General features: G+C 46.9%; 2 protein-coding genes and 1 long non-coding RNA gene across 4 annotated transcripts in view; 1 reads left to right on the top strand and 2 right to left on the bottom strand.

Moving 5' to 3' along the window:
* Positions 1 to 8,371, bottom strand: part of GDPD1 (glycerophosphodiester phosphodiesterase domain containing 1) — a 28,518-nt gene extending 20,147 nt beyond the window's left edge. The window contains exon 1 of the mRNA XM_082201924.1: positions 8,093 to 8,371. Within this exon, the coding sequence (XP_082058050.1) occupies positions 8,093 to 8,228 (136 nt within the window). The 5' untranslated portion in view covers positions 8,229 to 8,371. The remainder of the gene's footprint in view (positions 1 to 8,092) is intronic.
* A 273-nt stretch (positions 8,372 to 8,644) lies between these two features.
* On the top strand, positions 8,645 to 13,961 carry LOC309520334. Of its 2 annotated transcripts, none has more exons than XR_014214208.1 (2): positions 8,645 to 8,668; positions 13,108 to 13,961. It is a non-coding gene; the product is annotated as an uncharacterized lncRNA (long non-coding RNA). The 2 variants fall into 2 exon arrangements; XR_014214209.1 differs by lacking the exon at positions 8,645 to 8,668 and adding an exon at positions 8,679 to 8,911.
* On the bottom strand, positions 13,958 to 20,344 carry SMG8 (SMG8 nonsense mediated mRNA decay factor). The gene is made up of 4 exons (XM_082201716.1): positions 18,328 to 20,344; positions 17,569 to 17,714; positions 15,672 to 16,547; positions 13,958 to 14,458 (listed from the first exon to the last, which is right to left on the bottom strand). The coding sequence occupies exons 1-4, from the start codon at positions 20,246 to 20,248 to the stop codon at positions 14,261 to 14,263; spliced, it is 3,141 nt and encodes a 1,046-aa protein (XP_082057842.1). The 5' UTR covers positions 20,249 to 20,344; the 3' UTR covers positions 13,958 to 14,260.
* Positions 20,345 to 23,018: the final 2,674 nt, after the last annotated feature.

The following is a 23,018-nucleotide window of genomic DNA, read 5'->3' as shown; positions in this document are numbered from 1 at the left end:
CGAAATTAAAAGACGCCTGCTCCTTGGGAGAAAGGCGATGGCAAACCTAGACAGCATCTTAAAAAGCAGAGACATCACCTTGCCAACAAAGGTCCGTATAGTTAAAGCCATGGTTTTCCCAGTAGTGATGTATGGAAGTGAGAGCTGGACCATAAAGAAGGCTGATTCCCAAAGAATGGATGCTTTTGAATTATGGTGTTGGAGGAGACTCTTGAGAGTCCCATGGACTGCAAGAAGATCCAACCGATCCATTCTGAAGGAAATCAGCCCTGAGTGCTCACTGGAAGGACAGATCCTGAAGCTGAGGCTCCAATACTTTGGCCACCTCATGAGAAGAGAAGACTCCCTGGAAAAGACCCTGATGTTGGGAAAGATGGAGGGCACAAGGAGAAGGGGACGACAGAGGACGAGATGGTTGGACAGTGTTCTCGAAGCTACCAGCATGAGTTTGACCAAACTGCGGGAGGCAGTGGAAGGAGTGCCTGGTGTGCTCTGGTCCATGGGGTCACGAAGAGTCAGACACGATTAAACGACTAAACAACAACAACATCTTTCCATATTAGTTGGTTGATTTTTTATTTTAACATTTTCTATGTTTTTTTACTGTGTGGTTTTATGCATAACTGTAGCAAACTACTCTTGATTTTATTTTATCAATAGTGGTATATCATTATTTTCAGAAAGAAAGAAAATCTTCCCTGACCGTTGGCCATGCAAAGTGAGGCTGATATGAAGGGACAGAGGTTGGGGAAGGATGCATTATAACCATTATAACCACATTGTACAAGGCTGATTATACATACTAGTACATATTCAGAGAAGATTGCAATTCTCTACATGCCCACCCTAGTTCTACCTGAAGGGCTCAGTAGTAAGCGATAAGAAAAATCACTTTCTCCGAGAAACCCAGAGAATCCTGTGCCAGTTGGGGTGTGTGTGTGTGTGTGTGTGTGAAACTGGGCTAGGTGGAAAAGAAGCACAAGGCAGATTCTTTTACAGCTCAGGGTTTCTTAGGTTCTTAGCAGTGTCTCTTAAGTCACTTTATCACATTAGCCCTTTGTAAGAAATAAAAAGCTCGTTTGGGGAACAAACATGAACAAAGTTGGCCTTTTATTTCCACATGTCAGAGAACTGAGTTGCATCAGCCAGCTGAGGATGAAACCTGGAATCCCACATTACAAAGTGAGTTTAAGTCAGAGGACCAGCGCAGCTTGCAGAAGATTCAGGTGCATTAATGCCTGATCTTCTTACCTCTATGTAATTTAACTCTAATGAAATGTGACCTAGATAAGTGCCAGACACTCTCAAGGCAAGGCTATATCGCTCTGTTATCCTGGGACAGAAGGTCTTTAGAATCGGTTCCCTGGAAGGGGAAATGTAAAAGAATGATTATACCACAATATGTGCCGTATGGGGGCAAATCCTACGCAAGTCAATGAAAGTGTGCAATGAGTGGTTTTAGATCTGATCTAATTTCAACTTGGCATCTTAAACCAACTCTTAACAACCCAATGTGGAAGAGAGCCATCACTACTTATCTATGACCTGTATCTTGAGCAAATGGAGCAGCCTTGCGGTTCAACATGAACAGGGGCCAAAGAGCTTACTGTATCCACCACTTGAAAACACAGGTGCATGTAGATGCCCAGTAGGGCTAATATAGTTGGTTGCCAGTTCAAGGCCCAATCCAAGGTGCTCACATTAGTGTTCAAAGCTTTAAATGACTTAGGCCCCAAATATTTGAAAGACTGCCTCTTTCCCTACAGACCCTCTTGGATGTTAACATCAGCAGATCTTGGACGTTCAATCACCCTCAGAGGTTTGGAATGGTGGTGGCCCAGAAGAGGCAACTCCTACATTGTGGAATTCCTTACCCACAGAGGTGCGCCTGACACTTTCATTATACAGTTTCTGCTGTATTCTGAAAACACACTTCTTTACATTGGCCTTTGACATCTAAGATATATATTTTTGGTACCCAACCTACGCCTGTTAAGTGCAATTTGTTTTAAAGTCTTTTTAATTTTATATATTACTGACTTTTTGATCACTTGTAACCTGCCGTGGGACCTGATAGTAAAAAGGCAGGTAAAACATCAAATAAATATTACAGCAATAACAATAAGAATAAAACCATTCCTGATTAAACAAGCCCACTTTTCAACAGGCCAAACAAAGGCCTCATATTTGCATGTTTGGCAGCTCTGGTACTGAACCTCTGCAAGCATCGTTCATTCAAATCTACTCAGTAGAAAGCATATTGTGTAGCACAAGTAAAAAAGAAAGCTCATCCACTCAGGGATGGGAGATTCAGGGCTCTGGAATAAGAGTATCTGAGAGCTCAGTTACTCATCTTCCAGAACAAGCAGTTTCTTAATGCAGGTCTGTCTACTAATAATAGATGAGGAAGTTCTATGAAGGCTTGTAAACTGAGACAACTTGAGGCAGGATGAGGCAGAGTTTGATTTCTGAATTAGATGGGAGGCAGCAAACAAGGTGGCTTTTATATGGCAGGTAACAGTACAGCCAGCAGCTAGAAAGATTAAAAGGCCTTAAAACAAGGCACATCACATTCATCAGGACAGAAGGAATTGACCCAACACAAATAAGAAAGCCTCCCTTTTCTCCCTGCCCCTGTGAAGAACCAGTATCCCTGCCCAGAGAGCATTAAAAATCTAAATAATGGAAGACAAAAACGAAAGGAGAGATTACAGCTTGATGGAGGAACAGAGGTAAAGAAAGGGTCAATTCTTCTGTGATTACAACCAGCAAACAAACACAAGGATGCAACAGAGAAAGATTGTGGGAGGTGGGAGAGAGTCTTAACCTGGTGAGTTCTAGTTATATTCCAGGTCTAGGGGATACATAGGTAAAGGTAAAGGGACCCCTGACCATTAGGTCCAGTCGTGGTTGACTCTGGGGTTGCGGCGCTCATCTTGCTTTATTGGCCGAGGGAGCAGGCGTACAGCTTCCGGGTCACGTGGAGCATGACTGAGCTGCTTCTGGTGAGCCAGAGCAGCGCACGGAAATGCCATTTACCTTCCCGTCGGAGCGGTACCTATTTATCTACTTGCACTTTGACGTGCTTTCGAACTGCTAGGTTGGCAGGAGCAGGGACCGAGCAACGGGAGCTCACCCCATCGCGGGGATTTGAACCGCCGACCTTCTGATCGGCAAGTCCTAGGCTCTGTGGTTTAACCCACAGCGCCACCCGCGTCCCTTAGGGGATGCATGGAAGGCAGCAAATGGAAGTAGTATAAGCAGGTGAATGGAGGAAGGAAAAGGTGACAAGGATCTTGTCATCCAGATGCCTAAATTCGTTTGATGGAGCTGAAAAATCCTGATCATCCTTGCACGCAGCTGTACTTAAACATCTGTACTTAAAGCTAATTCCTGCAGAAAACAGCCTTCGTCTGGCCAGCCTCTTCAGGGACAATACAAGAACCAGTTCAAACAAGGCAAGTATCCCACTTCAACTGAAGGTCACAACTTTGTTTGGTCACACATCTTACTTTTGCACAATAGGAGTGGAAGGCATTAGTTTGCAGGATAATCTTCATGGAATGCGCTGATGGAGGTTTACTCTTGGGAAGCTTCATCACGCAGAAAGCAGCCTCAGTTCAGAGTGCAAGGCAGGTATTAACAGCTCAGGACTGGACTGCAGGTTCTGTGATTGCTTATATGCCCTCATCCATTCATTTAAAAGCTTCTGGATTAGAAGCATAGAACTGTAGCATTGGAAGGAACTCTGAGGGTCATCTAATCCAACTCCCTGCAATGCAGGTATCTCCACCAGATCACACATGAATTCAACCTCTGCTTTAAAACCTTCAAGCAAGGAGAGTCCACCCCCTATTGTGGGAGTCTGTTCCACTGTCAGACAGCTCTTACTGTCAATAATTTTTTTTTCTGATCTTTAGTCAGAATCTCCTTTCTTGTAACTTGAATCCATTAGTTTGGGTCCTACCCTCCAGAGCAGAAGAAAACAAGTTTGATCCACCTTCCATGTGATAGCCCCTTACGATATTTGAAGATGGCTATCTTATCTCCTCGCAGTGTCCTTTTTACCAGACTAAACATACCCAGTTCCACCAACCATTCCTCATAAGTCTGTTTCCAGACCCATTATTATCTTGGATACCCTTCCCTGCACATTCCAGCTTGTAAATGTCCTTATTAAATTGTAGTGCCCAGAACTCGACAGACTCCAAGGCAGAATGGACCAAGGCAGAACAGAACAGGACTAGTAGGATGGGGACACCATACTTCTGCTGATGCAGCCTAAAATAGCATTAGCTTTTTTTTTTGCTGCTGCATCACTCTGCTGACTTGTGTTCAGCTTGTGGTCTATTAAGACCCCTAGATCCTATTCACAGGTGTCCCCCATCTTATATTTGCACAGCTTCTTATTCCTTCCTTAGTGTAGAACCTTACATTTGTCCCTGCTGAAATTCATTTTGTTAGTTTGGGTATGCCACACACTCTGAGAACCACTGAACTTTTTGTTGCTCTCCCACACCCCTTTTAAAGATGGAAACAACATTTGTCCGCCTCCAGTCTGCAGGGACTTCACCTGCTCTCCAAGAGTTCACAAAGTTTATAAACAGATGCTCTGAGATGATATCTGCAAGCTTCTTTAGTACCCTTGGGTGAAGCTCATCAGGTCCTGAAGATTTGAGTTCATTTAAAGCAGCTAGGTGTTCCCTTTCCTATCTTGGGCTCTTTTCCTATCTTGGGCTTCATCTCCCTCCTTGCATGATTTATTGTGTTATTTATTGTGCTGCATGATTTACCAGGTTAGGCGCCACTTTCCTTTTGGATGAAGACAGAGGCAAAGTAGGTGTTGTGCAGTTCCGCCTTCTCTCTGTCACCCAATAGCACAGGCTAAACAGTATTGGAAGACACAAGATCTACCCACTCTGGAAGAATGGCAGATGAAAGTGATGGACTATATGACACTGGCTGAGATGACTGGCAGAATCCGCGACCAGGGGAAGGAGACAGCAGAAGAAGAATGGAAGAAATTTAAAATCTATCTTAAGGACTATTATAAACTTGATGAATGTTAGAATGTCGAGGTTTTGAGAAAGAAAGGGTTACAGCGATATAAGATTAGATTAAAGGAAAGACTAAGAGGATAGAGGTTTGACAGAACTATTTAGAACTTGCTGAAAAACTTTGGACATTGGGATACAGAAAGGGGAGGTATGGGGGAGTCTGAGAAATAAGGTTTATGAAAAAAAGGGTACGAAACTATACATGTTTGTATGTCTTTTTATATGTTTGTATTGTTTTAAAAATTTTGTAAAACCAATAAAAAAATTGGGGGGAAAAATAGCACAGGCTAAACAGATTAGAAAGTGAGTCAAGTGAAATCCCTTGAGGAAAGATGACATTTTAATTGCCATTGACTGGTAAAATGACCTAGCTGAGCAATTACTAAGATAAAATGTAGAGTTGTGAAATATACCATTAAAGGATTCAAAAACCCCTCTTGCAAAAAAGGAGCATGATGAGCAACCCCTCTAAGGAGGAAATTTGGGGCCCATGTATTTTACCTCCTACCTCTACTGTGAGAACAGGATGCTGAGCTAGATGGGCTCACTTTGGCCTGATCCAAGAGGCTCTTCTTATGTTCTTATTTATTATAATGCTAATGAACACATAGGTGCTGGTACCTCTTACCTTTTTATTACTTCCTTTTCAGCACACGTGGTTGACATTCAACTCTAAGGAAGCGGGTATCAAATGGTGAGAGGTAACAGATTTGGGATGGGGAGGATAGACCTTCCTATCATAAAGGGGTAGGGAATAACTACTGCAAGGTGCGTGCTCACAAAGTTACGAAGTGTCCAACACAATTTAAGCACAGGTTGCTCAATAAAGGTCTGGCATGCATATTGTATGTATTGTTGTGTTTTTATACTGTAAACCTGTAAACCCTGTGATCCTCCGACGTGCATCTGTGTTTTCAAGTATAGAAACATTGTTAATAATAATGCCTCCCAAAAAGACAGGCACAGGATTATAGTACATTGATTTTTTAAAGCCCTATCTCCATATGAACTTGGGACAGACCCAATTAAAAGACTGCTTTTAAAACAAAACAAGATTTAAAAGCATGCTGTCCATTAGCTGCCCTGAAACCCACCTACTCCCAGCTTAACCCTGACCCTGCTGCCCTCTCAGGGCTGCAGCCTGTCTAAACAAGACAGATTTTGCAACATCTCTAAAAAAGAGAATATTCTGAAACTGCCTATTTAAAGTTTGACAGGTGGCTGACAAGATAACAGGGCATAGGGAGGGGGATGTACAAAAAAGGAATTCCAAAGGATACAAAAAGGTGGATGGAGTTGTGAAGTTTAGGAAGCAGACAAGTTGCAGAAGGGGGAGGGAGAGGTTGGAAAATCTAAATGATACTTCTGAAAGACACTTCTGAAATCCGAAGCAGAGAAGTGTCTGACAAAAGGGAGGGCTTGGGGAGGAAGAACGGGGAGGAAGAATGAAAGGGATACTAGAGGGGAGGACTGCATAAAGGAGTGTGTGTGAGAACTTTAGAAAACAAAGCTGGCCAGATTTGGGGGATGTTGAAAAAGGCAGATCCTCTATAAAGAGGATAGGGGGAGAGAGAGGAAAGGAAACTTGCCATTGTGTGGAGGGGGTGAGAAGCAGCCCTGAGAGAGGCGATGATGAAAAATAACAGTGTAACATACAAAAACAGAATATAATCTCTATTTCAACATTCAGACATTATCATCACAGTAAAATTTGCTTGCTGATGTCTGAAGAAGTGTGTGGGGTTTTTTTTTTTTTTGGGGGGGGAGGCTAGGCACGAAAGAAAGGTAGCAATCTCCACCCCTTTTCTTAGGGGCGGGGGAGCAAGGAGGGGGCACAGATTTCAAGGTCAGCTTTTTTGAGAGAGGAAGAGATTGAGCGAGCAAGGCCAGCATCACCGCCAATGTTCTCCCTTTCTTCTCTTTAAACTGCCGCTGAAGTCCCTAGGACAATCAATTGCTTCACCCGGAGATTTTCAGGGGCTGGGCTGGGGGTGTGACCTTGTACACATACACATTTTTCATCACCCCCAAGGGGGGGAGGGCAAGTGGGTCTTCTCTCTCCTCTACCATAACCCCCCCAATTCAGTTCCTGCCCAAGAATGTATTATTTTTGTATCACAATCTGTTGCCCCTATAGTTCTTTGTAGCCTCCCCTTCCACCCCTCCCCAGAAGATTTATCTCCATTTGTTGCCCCCCCCAATATTTTCTCCCAACTTGTCACCACCAAAATGCTCTACATTCCCAATAATAGTTTTCTCTCCAATTCTTGCCTCCCCACAAAATATCTGTCCCCCACCCAAAAATCTGCACTGCCCCAAGAACATTCATTACAAATATTATATTGTTGAATGTATATACAGCTTCCCTCCCATCAATAAATAGCCATTTGGACACTTATAAATAATATTAAAAATAATGTACTTAATCATTACAAATAGATAATAAGACAAATCCCCCTCCCCCACAAATTACCATTATTATATTATTAAATTCATACAGCTTCCCTCTCATATTCCCTGGGTGACTAACAAACAACATTAAAAACAGTGCATTCAGTAATTACAAATAAATAATATACTAGGGACGCCCCCTTTATATGATTTTTCATTTTTTGTATATTGTTTTTCTCTGTTTATTTTCTCTGTTTGTTCCCTGCTCTGGGATTGAAAATGTCCAGCTAAGAGAGGGATATAAATACTGCGAATATTATTATTAGTAAGGCAAGACCCTACCCCCGCCCCCAATTATCATTATTGTATGATTCAATTTGTAACAGCTTCCCTCCCATATTCTTCGGGATAGCCTCAATATTAAAAAAAACCCGTATTTAATAATTACAAATGGTAAGGTGGGCAACACCCCCCAAAAATCCTCTCCACCAGAGAACACCCCCTTTTCTCTCTCTCGATTGCTACGCCCACTCCCCAAAATAAAGCTGCGCCCCTTCACAAAAGAAAAAGAAAAATCCTGCCTCTCGATTTGACAATATATATGCATATACATGAATACAACGACGCCCAGCGGCCGCCCTCACCGCCGCGGTGGGAGATGTGCCGGCATCGGAAGCGGTGGCGCTTGGGTCGGTGGAGCAAGCCCGGGTACTTCAGCAGCAGCGCCGAGGTGAAGAGGTAGCCGCCCAGCGTGCAGAGGATGTAGAAGACGACCGACATGGTCGCTCCTCCTCAGGCGGCCGAGGAGGAATGGAAGACGGCAGGCGCCGAGTGCTGCGGAAACGCAGCCCCTCTCGCCTAGTACCGCCCGCTCCCTCCTGAGCGGGGGTCTGAGGCGACCGGCCACCGCTCCCTTGTCTTTTCTCCGGACCGCCAGGGAGCTCCGCCCACTCCGGCAGCGCATGCGCCAGTCCCACTTGCGGTTGGTGGGGGGGGAGTGATGATGATGATAAGGATAGCGGTGATGGAGGTGGGAGAGTAGGCGCGAGCGCGCTCGGCGCGCTGATTGGTCGGCGAAGCGCGCGGTCCGACAATAACGATTTTAGCGCGGAGCGGCGAAGAATGTTGGCGGCGGCGGAGGAAAGAAAGGGATTGCTGGGGTTGGCGGTTGCGATGGCTCCCATGTGACGTCATGGGCCGCGGCCAATCCAGTGTGTGAGGTAAATCTGAAATAACGGTGACTCTTCCCCTCCTCGCGCTTTAGAATGACGAATTTCACCAACGTTTAAGGAATAATAATTAACAACATGTTAAAACAGTAGTGCCAATAAAGCTTAGTATTTCTAAGATAATAATGATAATAATATTGGGTAGTATTCAGTGTTCATCTTGCTCAGACAAGAACCATGGAAAAGAAGGAGCATGACTTTGATTTAAGTCCATCAGTTTCAATGGGGCTGCTCGTGAGTAGAACTTAGATGGATACGACCCATTACCGTTACTGATGTTATTTCCAATTCTTACTCGCCCTTCACCATAAGGTGCCAGGGTGGAGTTGCAGGAGTCTATAAAGTATCTTCTTAGCCATTCTTCATTTAAAAAAAAGCTATTTAATTAAGGCCACACTAAGATTTATACTTTTGGGCAGTGTCATATACAAAAGATATTCAACAGACTTGCACACGACAATTACTGTATTAATTCATCCTGACTAAGACACCCCCATTTGCTTATGCTACATAGACACATGCCCAAACCTTTAACTCCATAATAAGGTTTTAATAGACTAAAACAGACCAACACAGACCCTAAGCAGTAGATAGGTAGCCGTGTTGGTCTGCCATAGTCAAAATAAAAAAAATCCTTCCAGTAGCACCTTAAAGACCAACTAAGTTAGTTCTTGGTATGAGCTTTCGTGTGCATGCACACTTCTTCAGATACACTGAAACAGAAGTTGCCAGATCCTTCTATATAGTGAGAAGGTGGGGAGGGGTGTTACTCAGAAGGGTGGTGGGAATGGGAGATTGGCAGATAGCTGAGGGAGGCTGTTGACGACTCTTAACGACTGTAATAGGTCTTACAGGAAAAGGCAAGGGGTGAGAAGATGAGAAATGGTTTAGTCATGTATAGTGAGATAAGAATCCAATGTCTTTGTTCAGCCCAGGTCTTTCCATGGTTTTAAGTTTGGTAATGAGTTGTAATTCAGCAGCTTCTCTTTCCAGTCTATTTCTGAAATTCCTTTGTAGTAAAACAGCTACTTTGAGATCTTGTATAGAATGTCCTGGGAGACCCTAAGCAGTCACTCTATTAGGTGCAGCTATTATTTAGTCCAGGATGCAAAAGAGGCTGTGATTAGTATGGTAATTCTAAGTTAACATTTTTTGGGGAGTGTATTTTACTTTTAGTGATCATGTTCTGGCTCAATAGCTCAGTCGGTAGAGCATGAGACACTTAATCTCAGGGACACGGGTTCGAGCCCCAGGTTGGGAAGAAGATTCCTGCATAGCAGCAGATTGGACTAGATGACCCACACGGTCCCATCCAATTCTACAATTCTATGATGCTCTATGTGAGCAGAAGCTTCTGAGAACAGCTGCCCTTGAGACTGACCCAGAAACTCCAGCGGGTGCAGAATGCCGTGGCGAGACTCCTTATGGGGTCTTCGCTGCGAGATCACATTCATCCGGTACTATACCAGCTGCATTGGCTCCCGGTGGAGTACAGGATCAGGTTTAAGGTGCTGGTTTTAACCTTTAAAGCCCTATACGGCGTAGGACCCTCGTACCTACGGGACCGCCTCTCCTGGTATGCCCCACAGAGGAACCTACGGTCTGCAAATAAAAACATCCTGAAGGTCCCAGGCCTCAGAGAGGTTAGGCTGGCCTCAACTAGAGCCAGGGCTTTCTCGGCTGTGGCTCCAATCTGGTGGAACGCTCTGTCACAAGAGACTAGGGCCCTGTGGGACTTGACATCTTTCCGCAGGGCCTGCAAGACAGAGTTGTTCCACCAGGCCTTTGGTCAGGGCCCAGCCTGACTCCCTCCTCTGGCAACCTGCACAGAACTTTGCTTAAAGGTTGCCATTAATTTGATTTTAATTAATTTTTATAATGAAATGTTTTTAGAATGTTTGATTATTTGATTGTTTGATTATTTGATTGTTGTTAGGCGCCCTGAGCCCGGCTTCGGCTGGGGAGGGCCGGATATAAATAACAACAACAACAACAATAATAATAATAATAATAATAATAATAATAATAATAATAATAATTATGTATGATGCCATTGCTCTTTATTCCTGCCAGCCCTTCCTCAAAACCTACCTTTTCCATGAACACTTCAACACAACCCTCTGCTTCCCAAACTCTACTGCAGGTGTAGCTTAAAGTGCCCTTCGGGTATCCTTGGACTACAACTCCCATCAGCCCTAGGCAGTATTGGCCAACAGTCAGGGATGATGGGAGTTGTAGTCCAGCAACATCTGGAGGGCACCATGTTGGATACCACTGCTGCCCTGTAACAAAGCATTGTCCTGTATAACAGAAACAACCATAAATAGTTTCCTTTCCTCTGTTTCACTTGTGGACAGATTCTAGTTTGTAACCTCCTTGGGACAGAGACCTTTCCTCCTGAACTGTGTCCCAAACCACCATGCAAACTGACACCAGCTTATCAATAACTTAAAGAAAAAAATCAATCTGATCTGGTTTCCCCAAAGAGGCCAAGGACATCTGCAGCACTTCCAACATATTTCTGTTCAAAATGAAACACTGATGTTCCATAACTTTCAGTTAATTGAAGATTATTCTTTAGGGAAGCTGAAATACCTTTATTCCCAACTTTAATTGTGCTGAGAGCCCCCTAGTGGGCTAGCCCAAGCAACTGCAACTGTGTGGTTCCTTGAAATGCAAGGGCTTCCACAAGCGAGCCTCAGATGTGAATGACAGGAATTATTCCATAGGATTACAAATCCCTTCATAAACTGCCCTTGCATGTTCAGCCAAATCTCAAATACTGGATGCACAGCAGCGGGGGGGGAAACCTTAGGCCTGGGGGTTAATTGCGGCCCTTTATGGCTCTCCACAGGCCACATCTTTCTTTGAGTGCCTTTGCCTAGCTGGAATGCGTCCTTGAACTGTGATAATGTTTCTTGCTTGCCTGGTTGGTGAAATGTACAGTAGTGCCCCGCAAGACGAATGGCTCGCAAGACGAAAAACTCGCTAGACGAAAGGGTTTTGCGGTTTTTTAGCTGCTTCGCAAGACGAATTTCCCTATGGGCTTGCTTCGCAAGACGAAAACGTCTTGCGTTTTTTGCAAGTTTGTTTTCTTTTTCTTAACACCGTTAATACAGTTGCGACTTGACTTCGAGGAGCAACTCATAGAACGCGGTGTGGTAGCCTTTTTTGAGGTTTTTGGTGATTTTTGAAGCTTTTCCAAAACTTTTCCGACACCGTGCTTTGCAAGACGAAAAATTCACTAGACGAAAAAACTCGCGGAACGAATTAATTTCATCTTGCGAGGCACCACTGTATGTGTAGAAACCGCTGGCATTTTCAAGGTTATAATGTAGCATACATTACAAAGGCAAAAGTCTTTAAGAACTTGCCATAGTTTGCTGTGGTCGACACAGTCAAATGCTTTTGCGTAGTCAAAGAAGCAGTAGTAGATGTTTTTCTGGAACTCATAGGTTGTTCCTTTATAGCTGCAGCTGTGCTGCTTGAATTTGGCACCTTCCCTGTTGTGTTGCTTTCAGCAGGGATTAGAAACACACAGCAGCGATCAGGGGTCCAGAGCATATCCAGTCCCTCAACAAAACAGCACAGCAGGGTAAGGTGTTGAATTCAAGGCACAGCAAAAAAAAAAAAAAAAGAACATTCCTTTGCAGCTGTGACTTACCATAATCTGCCCTGTACCCAATGTCATATCATGGCAGGTTATAGACAAGTGGGTATGGCTTGACCAGATCAGCCTTGTGGGCCAAACAGGGAGAGCAGGAAAGCCAAATTAGGCCTGAAGGCTCAAGGTTTCCAACTGCTGACAATCCCTCACTTGGTTACCTGTGTAGACCCCATCCTGGTCACTAGGTGGGCGGGTTAGATTACTGTTTTCTTTTTAAGGTCCTAAATGACTAAACACAGGCTTATATCTGCAGGTGTGCCATAAAACTGAACAAACATTGTGGGATTATTTGCAAGAGTGCACCAAAGCCTTTGGCTGTTTTCTGCAGGAGAAGCAGGTGGAGCCACAGTGAAGAGAGGGAGAAAAGGACAGCTCAATTTGAACAAGGACTTGCATAGTCCAAAAGGTCATTGGCAGGCCTTGCTCCTCTTTTGAAGGCAAAGGTTCAAGGCCAGGAATGTGCATAGATTAAATAAAAAGCAAAAAACATCTGACCAGGCCAGAATATTTCCCAATCATGTTTGAATAATTGTAACATGCTATTCCACATCTGGAATTAGCTGGAAGTCCAAACGACAGAGCAGCAAAAAAACAACAACAGTGCCCTTTGTTGTTGCAACACTTTAAAAGAATTGCTGATGTTTAAGAAGTTTTTAGTTCAAGTTCTGCTTTTTTATATATAAAAAAGATCTGTCCACATAAAATATCTGTTTCCTAATGGTCTGTGTTTTACCTTCTTACCCCTTCCCCTTTTGTCAAGCAGGAGACAATTAGCTGCCAGATGTATGTTTTACCAGCTTCAGCCAAGATTGCCTTTTAGCAGCTTTGATTGAATCACCTTTTATAGAAGATGGACATGACATCCACACTTCAGTCCAATCCTTTGGCTGTCTACTCGGAAGTAAGTTTCATTGAATTCAGTGGCATTTATTCCCAGGAAACTGGATAGAGGATTTGGAAACTTCAGTTGGTCCAAAGGGAGGTGACCAGAATTTCTAGGGGCACCTGATGACTGGAGCATATAATTCTAGACTTGTGCTAGATCCAATTATTACCCACAAGGATTCTTATATAAAGCTGGCCACATTTTAAGATCTATTTTGGAGGCCCCGCTCCCTGCATGAATGATCAAAGTGACTAAACACAAGAGACAGGGCCTTTTCAGTAGTGGTGCCGATGCTTTGAAATGCCCTCCCTGTGGTGACTTGCCTGGCCCTGACATTTTCCGGAAAGAAACAGAAATTATGCAAATAGGCATTTACCATCTAGTTCTGCTGCTGTTTTTAACTGCTGCCTTTTATGGTTGGTTGCTTCTAATCCTTTTTAAAGTGCTTTATTTGTTCTTTATCACATCATTGTGTCCCACTTTTTTTAAAGCGGCTCTGAGTATTTATTGGTAAAAGAGTGGGATATAAACATTAAATAGTAATAATAATAATAAATAGCATCCAGAACATCCTTTAATGCAGCACATTTTAGCTGATTTTTCATATCATCTCTCTTTGCATCCCCATCCTCCTAAGAGCAAACTCCATCAGCCCCAGCCAGCAGAGTCAGGATATACTTCAATATGTTGTCGCAGCCACTTGAATACAATATAAAACAGTAATGACTTAAGAGCAGGTCTTATGTTTTATTTTTCCTTTCTTCATCTTGATCTACAGACCTTTACAAACTAGAACTTAATTTGGCTCCGGCATTAATATACCCCACCAATCCAGTGTCTCTGATAGGACTTGGCACATACATATGGTTTCAACACCAGGACTTTTTAAGTGCAATAAAATCAAAGCAGTGATTGCTGTGTGAATTCCAGCTGTTGGTAATCAAAATCCATCACTTAGATTGGGGGGAGGGGGGAGGGAAAGAAAATACTAAATTCCAAAGCCAATTCAACTTGTGTGGTCAAGGAAGTCCTATTGTATCACAGCTTTTAATATTCCTCGAAGGACCTTGTAACTCATCAGTTGCTGGTTTTCCTTTGGAGGGAAGGACGGTCCACGTTCCGTCACATAGGCATAAGGAAACCGAAGAACCCACAGTCCATCAGAAGGAAGTTTTATCTCTTGTTTCTCAGGGTAAAACACAGGGCAAGGAGGTGGCCCTGGCTGAACCTAGGAATGAAAGAGAAACAAACATAAACAAAATCTCCAGACAGGTAGCTGTAGCAAAATGACAAGTCTCTCATAAGAAAAGCCTACTGGATCAGGCCAATGGCTCATAGCTACCCAGATACCTATGGGAAACCAGGATTCAAGCACAGGAGCAACTCTCCCCTCCTGTGGTTTTGCACTACTGGTATTCAGAAGCATACTACTTGCTCCAACTGTAGAGGCAGAGCATAGCCATCATGGCTTGTAGCCTTATCCTTCATGAATTTGCCCAGTCTTCTTTTAAAGCTATCCACTTCTCAGCCTTGTGGCTAAGATCAAGGGTAGTGGTCTAAAGACACCCTGAATACAAATAAAGGTAACATGACATAAACCAGGGGCAAGGAAGCATTTCCACCCCAAGGGCCACATTCATTCGTGGGGAACCTTCTGAGGGGCCACGTGTGAGTCGTGGGTGGGGTCACAGGCAAAAGTGAGTGATCTATGGATGTGACTCTCAGGCTACACTCTAGCCATGCAAAAGTCAGGGGCTTCTACATAAGCCCACTCTATCCAGGCAAACAAGAGGTATTGCCACTCTCCCAGGACACATTCCAGTCAGGCAAAAGCACTGCAAAGGGTGTGGGGCCTGGAGAGAGAACCCCAAAGGCCACAGAGAGAGCGAGAGCTGGAGGTCTTAGGTCCACTTCAGGAACTGAAGTTTCCCAAACCCAGCCACGATGTGTGATACTGAAATGGCAAGACTATCAGTGCCTCCAAACAGGCAAAATTCACAAAGCTATTTGATCTGCCCTCCGCTTCCAAAGAACTGCCCTACTCCCTGGGCCAGTCACCCCCTCTTAGCCAAACCGACTGTGCAAAGATAAAAACTGCAGGGGAACTATGACCACAAGCCTTGGAAAGGTAGGATGTAAATCTAAGAAAGACATTTAGTACAGGCCTAGCATTCTGCTGCTGCTATGGATTACTACTACTCATGTTCTAAGAACAGTCACTAAAACACATGTTGAAATACTGATACGTCAGTTGCTGCAGTTATCTTGTGAAGACTTATTATACTGCGCAGCCTTCCCCTGACCTATAGAACCAGACCCTGCCATGTGTGCTAAGAACAGCCAATGGCCTATCTAGTCCAGCATCCTGTTCTAACATATGCCAGAAACCCAAAAGTAGGGCCTCAGCACAATACACTCCAGCTTTTCTATAATCTTCTCACCTGTGGCGTCAGTACTATCTGCAGTGGAGCATCAGGCACCACAACAAAGAGTCTCATCAGCTGAGCATAGTGCGGCTTCAGCCCCCGCCCCGGGTTGGACGACAGGATGTACAGGGGCATGTCGGAGTTGAGAGCCTTGAGAGCCGATTCCTTTGGCCCCCCTCCCATCACCTTCATGACCTTCTCGGGGCCTGAACACATGAACCTCCGGCCGCGGGCATCCTCGTATTCGAACCCCACAAAGGCCCGGGCCACATCATCCCGCCGCCTCCCTCTGCCCATGACGACTGCGCTCCTTTTCCCGGGGACAGCCTTGTTAGGAGCCGGCCAGGAATTCGTGTCCAGCTCCCCCTCCTCTTCCGTCCGTGTCCGGATGACAATGTCCCAAGGCATTAGGTAATTCGTTCCCAGGATGAAACCCTGCTGGTCTAAGCCAGTGTGGAAGTTGTAAGCCTTGGCAGGGCCGAGTTTTACCAGCGACCAGCTGGAAAACTTGGGCAGGAGGCCCTTGGGGCAATTGGAGTGGAGCATCCCTGGCAGATACTCAACCGTCGAGGCTTGGCGGTCAACCAAACTGGGCCTCTTCTCTCCTTTGGAGTCAGCTGCCTGCCCATGAGACTCTGTGTTGTTCCCTCCGCCCTGAGGGTCGGCTGGGTAGGTCCCCAGGCTGTCTGTGGACTGGCCCAGACTGAGCGCTAAGCTCAGGCTGGTGCTCTCCCCCTGAGTCTGCGGCTCCTTCTCCTTCAGCTTTTCGGCTTCGCCCTCTGGAGGGCTGGGCGACGTCTCATTCTTTGCCGGTGCTGGATCCGGAGTGCTTGGCTGGAAGATGGGGAAGTTGATGTGGTCCAGTTTCCCACAGCATTTCTCTTCCAGCAGCTAGGAAAGCAAAAGAAAGGGGTAGAAATGAGAAGGTTTGCAACCTGGAGCTGGGTGGGGAACATTGTTCAGCTTGAGGGTCGTGTTTCCTTGTAGGTAACCTTCTGCGGGGCTGCATAACAGTGGTGGATGCAAAACAGATGCAAAAGCAGGTAGAGCAATGGATGAGATTCCTATCTTTGTAACACAGGCCATAGCCCAGTCATGCATAAGGCAGCCGTATCTGCACACAGACACACACACCCCTCCATCCTTCTAGGTGAGCAAGGGCCATTGTTCCCCTTCAACCAGGCTTTGGTCGTCGGTTTAATTATTTACTGGTGTTTTATCTTGTATTTTATTCTGTGAACTGCCCCAATTATAATAACAATTGTCCCAGCCCAACAATGCGTTCAAGCCAGGCAAAAACAACTAATGGGAATGTGGCCCAAGGGACAGGGGTGACTCGGGGAGAGTCCTGAGGGCCAAACAGAGGGACACAGAGAGCCACACCTGGACCTGGGGCCACAGGTTCGCCACCCTTGCGATATAGAGATGCCTCCAGGAACATGCTGTGTAAAAGCCCAAGGCCTGGAAGCTGGGTATCCAAAGGCTGCTGGGAGGTTGTGCCCCCCTCCCTCCTGGGCAGCAAAGGGAAGATGCACCTGGCCCCACTCTTTAGTTTAAAAAGGGGTGGGAAATCTACTGCCCCTGGCCTAAGTACAAAAGCCCTCTGTAAGCAATCGGCTTAAAGCTTTGGGCAAGAGCGATCTAACCCTTTCCTTGCAACTTGCTGGGGGGAGACGAAGAGGGAAGCAGGAAAAGCACAGGGGTGGGCCGGCAGAAGGAAGAGGGGAAGGCAGGAAGCTGCCCACTTGCGGCCCAGATTCCAGCTGCAGAAGGCAGCCCCTGACCGATTACCCCAGAAGGAGTGTGGCTCTAAAGAGGGATGAAAAGGCCCACACAATGACAAGCCTTCAGCTGTTAGTTTACCCATCTATCTAACAACTGTATCGGCAAGAGGAAGGTGACAAATAATTACCTGATAGAAATCATAATTTGCTGCTTTGATGTCGAATGGGTCATCCCGGGGTGCTTGTTTCCTCCCACAGTTGCAGGTGCCAGTGGAGCGAGCTCGGCTGTTATGGTACAGGACAGGTGGGTTCCTGTCTGGTTCAGGTTTCTCCCCTAAAAAAGAGAGCCACAGAAGGACAACTTCCATCAGTTGGTTCCTTTGACTTCTTTGCTTCTTTAAAAGCTTTGAACAACACAGAATCCAGAAACTTGAGAATCATAACCCCACTTTTTTGCAGTCCAAAAAAACCCATGCATTTTGGAAGTGATGCAAGCCCTTTTTATCCCGGAAAACATTTGTTGCCACAGATTTTATTCAAAAGGGTGCTTGTCATTATACTGAATATTTTGTATTTGCTTCTAATGCAGATAGGACAGATTAAAGACCCCTAAGCCTGTGTGTGTCTATCCATCCATATATGTGTATATAGAAAGATGTGACATGCTGAAAGTTTCTCCTTTCAGTTAGGGATCCCCCACTCTGGAAGTTGAACATGTAGCAGGAAATGATTGGACAATATTGTGAAGGACAATGAGGGCTAGAAACCTAAAAGATTAGCAAAAAGTCTCTGCCTTCCTGCCTAGTGCGATCTGGCAGAGCCCATTTCCAAACTTGTGTGAGTGTATATTAAGTGAGATGCATATGCAAACAAATAGAAAATTGGGAGTGGAGGAAGGAAGACAGTCCAGACCATGAGCTTCTAAACCCCGAATGACCTGAACTTACCTGATTTCGGAAGCAAGTGAAATTTATGCACACAATGCTGGTCGGTCAAGCTCCTCTCCTCACACAGCTGGTGCCCGTTGCTCCAGAACTTGTAGCAGTCTTCATGCAACTGCAGGGCGTACTTGTGAAAGGCTGGTCCCCGGGCGTGCTGGCTGTAGACCCGCAAGGCCTGGGCCAGCTGGTTCTTGTGGACAGTCATGGTATAGTTGTGGGGCAGGTTGGACTGGTAGGCACTGTGGGCCATGGGGAGGGCCTTCTGGCAGCGGTTCTCTGAGAACTTGGTGTCAATGTCCAGGTAGCCTTCCAGAACCTTGATGCTCCCCATGATTTTGGAGGTCAGCTCCCCGATGGCCGAAGATGGGTCGCTGTCCTTGCCTTCAATGGCCACTTCGTACAGCTTCAGGGCTGTGGCCACCCACTTCTGGTAGGTGGGCAGCTCAAAGTGGGAAGGCTGCGGGTTCCTCCCTACACTGTCGTCAAAGCCCTTCTTGCCCAGGACCAGCTCCACGTGCTGGAAGAGGAACTCCTTCAAGGTGCAGTCCACCAGCTGCCCCGAGGAGCTGGAACTGCTGCTGCTGCTCTCCACGTGGAAAGACAGCTGCTGTCTCCCGTGCCGCATGGCCTGGTACCTCCGAGGCCCAGCCAAGGCAGGCGCCAGCGAGGCCTCCGCCTCCCGGGTGGTGCAGTTGCTCCGCAGCTGGTCCAGCAAGACAGCAATGGGGTCGTCGCCCTCTTGTGCCCCGCCGGCCACGATGTAAACAAAGGCCTGGTTGGCCGGGACGGTGAAGAGGCAGTTGATGCTCTGGTTGGTCAAGACCCGGCTCTTGCGGAAGATGCGGTAGATCTGGTCCTCCAGGGCATGCTGGAGTCGCCGCTTGGGAGAGTGCTTCTTCGCGGGGGGCTTTTCCAGGTGCCCACAGAACTCCTGCCCCCTGCCGGGCGCGGGCTCCACCTTCAGGGCTCCGTTGAGCTGGAAGAGGAAGAGGAGGCGGGGCGGGCAAGGCCTGCAGTTGAGCTTCCAGTCCTTGCCAACGGGGCAGTCCTTGATAGCAGCCTTCAGAGAGGGCAGCACCTTCTGCCGCAAGCCGTCCAAGGCTCGGAAGACCCGGTCGTAGGTGATGTCGAAGGAGCAGGTGGGGTGGACCATGAGCAGGATGTGGCAGACAGAGAAGAGGTAGAGGAGGCTGAGGCAGTGGAGCTTCTCCTGGTGCTTCCAGAACTCGTGGGCCTCGGCGTGGGGCAGCTGGGAGCCGCCCGGGGCCAGGAGGTGAGCCCCCAAGCTGCCAGGCCCTCGGGCGTCCCCCATGGCATCCAGGTCCTTGCAGGCTTGCAGAAGCTGGTGACTGTCGCAGATGGACGTGAGGACCAGGTAGAGCACCTTGCAATCCTGGCTGTAATAGGCTTCCAGGAGGTTGTAGTCGCCCTGGGAAGAGGAGGCGGAGGAAGAGGAGGCGGAGGAAGAAGCGGAAGCGGAGGAAGAAGCCGAGGGGGAAACGGTTCCTGGGTCTGCGCCGCCGCCGCCGCCGCCACCTTCCCCTGCTCCACTATCAGTTCCTCTAGCGGAAGATCTGGCCTCGCCGCCGCGCTGGAAGAGGGGGAAGACTTGCCTGTCGCACACCGTGTTCACCAAGGCCGCCTTCTCCGAGCTGAGCTGCAAGGCGGTCTTCCCGAAGATCCCCACCACGCAGACCTCCTCTTCCTCCCCCGGGGTAACTACCCCGGGGGCGACGCTGCTGCTGCTGGTGGTGCTGGTGGCAGGAGCAGCGGGGGCGGCAGCGGCAGCAGGAGCAGCGGCTGCAGTGCTGGCGGCGGGGGTGGCGGCAGCAATGCCAGCGCTGCTGCTGCTGCTTCCCCGCTCCGCTCCAGCCAGCAGCAACTCATGCAAGCCCACGGGGCCTTGCACCGCCGTCGCGCCCACCATCCTCGCCTTTTGCAACGGCACCGCGAGCCTCCCCGCAGGGCTGTTTTGTCGCCCCCCGGGAGCAGCCGCCGTCCGAAGCCCGGGAAGCACGAAGGAAGAAACTGCGCAGGCGCGGGGAGGAAAAAGAACGCGATATGTGTCGAAGCAGCAGCCAATAAGCCGCCGCGGCTAGAAAGAAAAGGCCTTCTGCGAACGTAGAGATGGGAAAAAGTGAAGAGGGATACTCCCAGCGTCGGAAGGCGAGATTTCCCCTGTTGTTTCCACACTCCACCCCTTCGTTTTGTCAGGTTGCACCCTAGGCAGGCTTACTAGGTGTCTAGCCCCGCGGGCTTCCCATTAAAGGAAGGAGAACCCGCGGGGACTGCATCATTCCGCACCACTGAACGTGTTGACAGGGGTTAATGGAATTCTAATTCTAATAATAATAATAATAAATGGAAATAAATAAATAAATAAATAAAGGGAGGGAGGGAGGGAGGGACCCAAAGGGTCATCTAGTCCCAACCCCCTTGCAATGCGGGGTTGATGGGAGCTGCAGCCCAGCTACCTTATTGAATTATTGAATTATTTATTTTGGTTAAAATAAATAAATAACAGCAATATAACAGCTTGCACGTCTTGGTTTTCGCGGGATGGGGACGGGGATCGAGGATTCCGTTCCCAAGGACCCTCCCAAATCCTGCTGCCAACACAGCAGGCAGGAGACAAAGGGGGAAAAAAAGGTCTGCAAAGTCAAGCCAGAAGGTGGAAACGTTGTGAGAGTCTGCTTTTAAAGTCTATGTTTGAAACAAGTGAGGGCAGGGAGGCGAAGGACTCTTTCCTTGCACATGCTCAGACATCACTATGAAGGCGCTGCGTCCTGGAACTGCCCTTCCTCTTTTTGCGAACCTCCGAATGGAGCACGTGACCTGCTACAGGCAGGGTGTTGCCGTAAGCGCGCGCCCTTCTAAGTCAACGTGCACAGGATTGGGCCCTTAAGCATTGCACATGTGTATAGCCTTGTGCGATCACTGCAGATGGTGACAGCAGTCACGAAATTAAAAGACGCCTGCTCCTTGGGAGAAAGGCGATGGCAAACCTAGACAACATCTTGAAAAGCAGAGACATCACCTTGCCAACAAAGGTCCGTATAGTAAAAGCCATGGTTTTCCCAGTAGTGATGTATGGAAGTGAGAGCTGGACCATAAAGAAGGCTGATCGCCGAAGAATGGATGCTTTTGAATTATGGTGCTGGAGGAGACTCTTGAGAGTCCCATGGACTGCAAGAAGATCAAACCTCTCCATTCTGAAGGAAATCAGCCCTGAGTGCTCACTGGAAGGACAGATCCTGAAGCTGAGGCTCCAATACTTTGGCCACCTCATGAGAAGAGAGGACTCCCTGGAAAAGACCCTGATGTTGGGAAAGATGGAGGGCACAAGGAGAAGGGGACGACAGAGAATGAGATGGTTGGATGGTGTTCTTGAAGCTACTAGCATGAGTTTGATCAAACTGCGGGAGGCAGTGGAGGACAGAAGTGCCTGGCGTGCTCTGGTCCATGGGGTCACGAAGAGTCGGACACGACTAAACGACTAAACAACAATAGCCTTGTGCAGCTTTTCATATGCTAGCAACATATGATCTAAATTCCCTGAATTCCCCACTTATTTCTTCCCGCGCACCTGTTGACAGATGCAGATGTGTGCTCGGCGATTGTCATTAAAGTACTTTTTAAGAGCAGGGCTGGGGAACCTGTGAACCTCCGGAAGTTGCTGGACTCCAACTCCCATCAGTCCCAGCTAGCATGGCCAATGGTCAGTGATGATGGTAGTTGTAGTCCAACACCTACAGCGCTACAGTTCACCACCTTAGAAGCAAGACAGAAAGGTCCGAAGACAGAGGCTACGTATCTTGCCCAGACTGAGCAAAAAGGTAGAACTCTGCACGATCTGCAGTGCAGCAACTAGGTTCCAACTCCCAACAATTTATCAAAAGCAAGTAAAGTAGTTCTCCAGCACAGCTTGCCTTATGACAAATGCCTATCAACCTCAATGATTCTCTCCTGTAAGACTATAAATATGTATTGGTTGCTTTTCACCATGCCTGTTGCGTCGCTATACTGGCCACCTTTAATGTTTTGTCTTTAAATTGGTGAGCTGCCATAACTCAAGTGCAGATCTGCACAGAGCAGGCATCCCCAAACTCGGCCCTTTTGGGACTACAACTCCCATCATCCCTAGCTAACAGGACCAGTGGTCAGGGATGATGGGAGCTGGGGGTGCCTGGCCCAGAGGCATGCATGTTATGCCAATGGATAACAGTAGATTAGCAACGCTCACCTGAGCCAAGCCACCGATTTACATGTGGCTCTGGTTAGTGTATCCCACAAATCTAAAAGTTTGCTTACCTCTTTAGGTAAGCCCATTATCCACTATTTGGTTATAGCACATAGGAAGTGCTGACTCTGTAAACACACAAGACGTAACCGGCTGTACTTTTGAATAAATAAGATATACTATTCATTGTATCGAATTGTAGATTTCAATGGAAGTCTCATAAAGTTTACTGCAATCACTACTATGCTATAAGATGCACTATCCTGTAATATTACATATGAGCCTGCTCTACTGATGAAGCCTAGGATGGCGAAACAAGGCTAATATTCCAGAAATCCTTGTCTTAGACTCTGTGAAAGAATTCTGTGGAACTGAAACAACCCTTCATGTGGATTATTGGACTCTTTGAACAGACAGGTGGAATAGATACTTTTACATGTATGGACCTTATGCATGA

This window comes from Podarcis vaucheri, assembly GCF_965113315.1.
Source record: "Podarcis vaucheri genome assembly, chromosome: 15".
NCBI classification, from domain to species: Eukaryota; Metazoa; Chordata; class Lepidosauria; order Squamata; family Lacertidae; genus Podarcis; species Podarcis vaucheri.
Note: the sequence above shows the minus strand (reverse complement) of the source record. Positions and strands in the feature narration are given on the sequence as shown.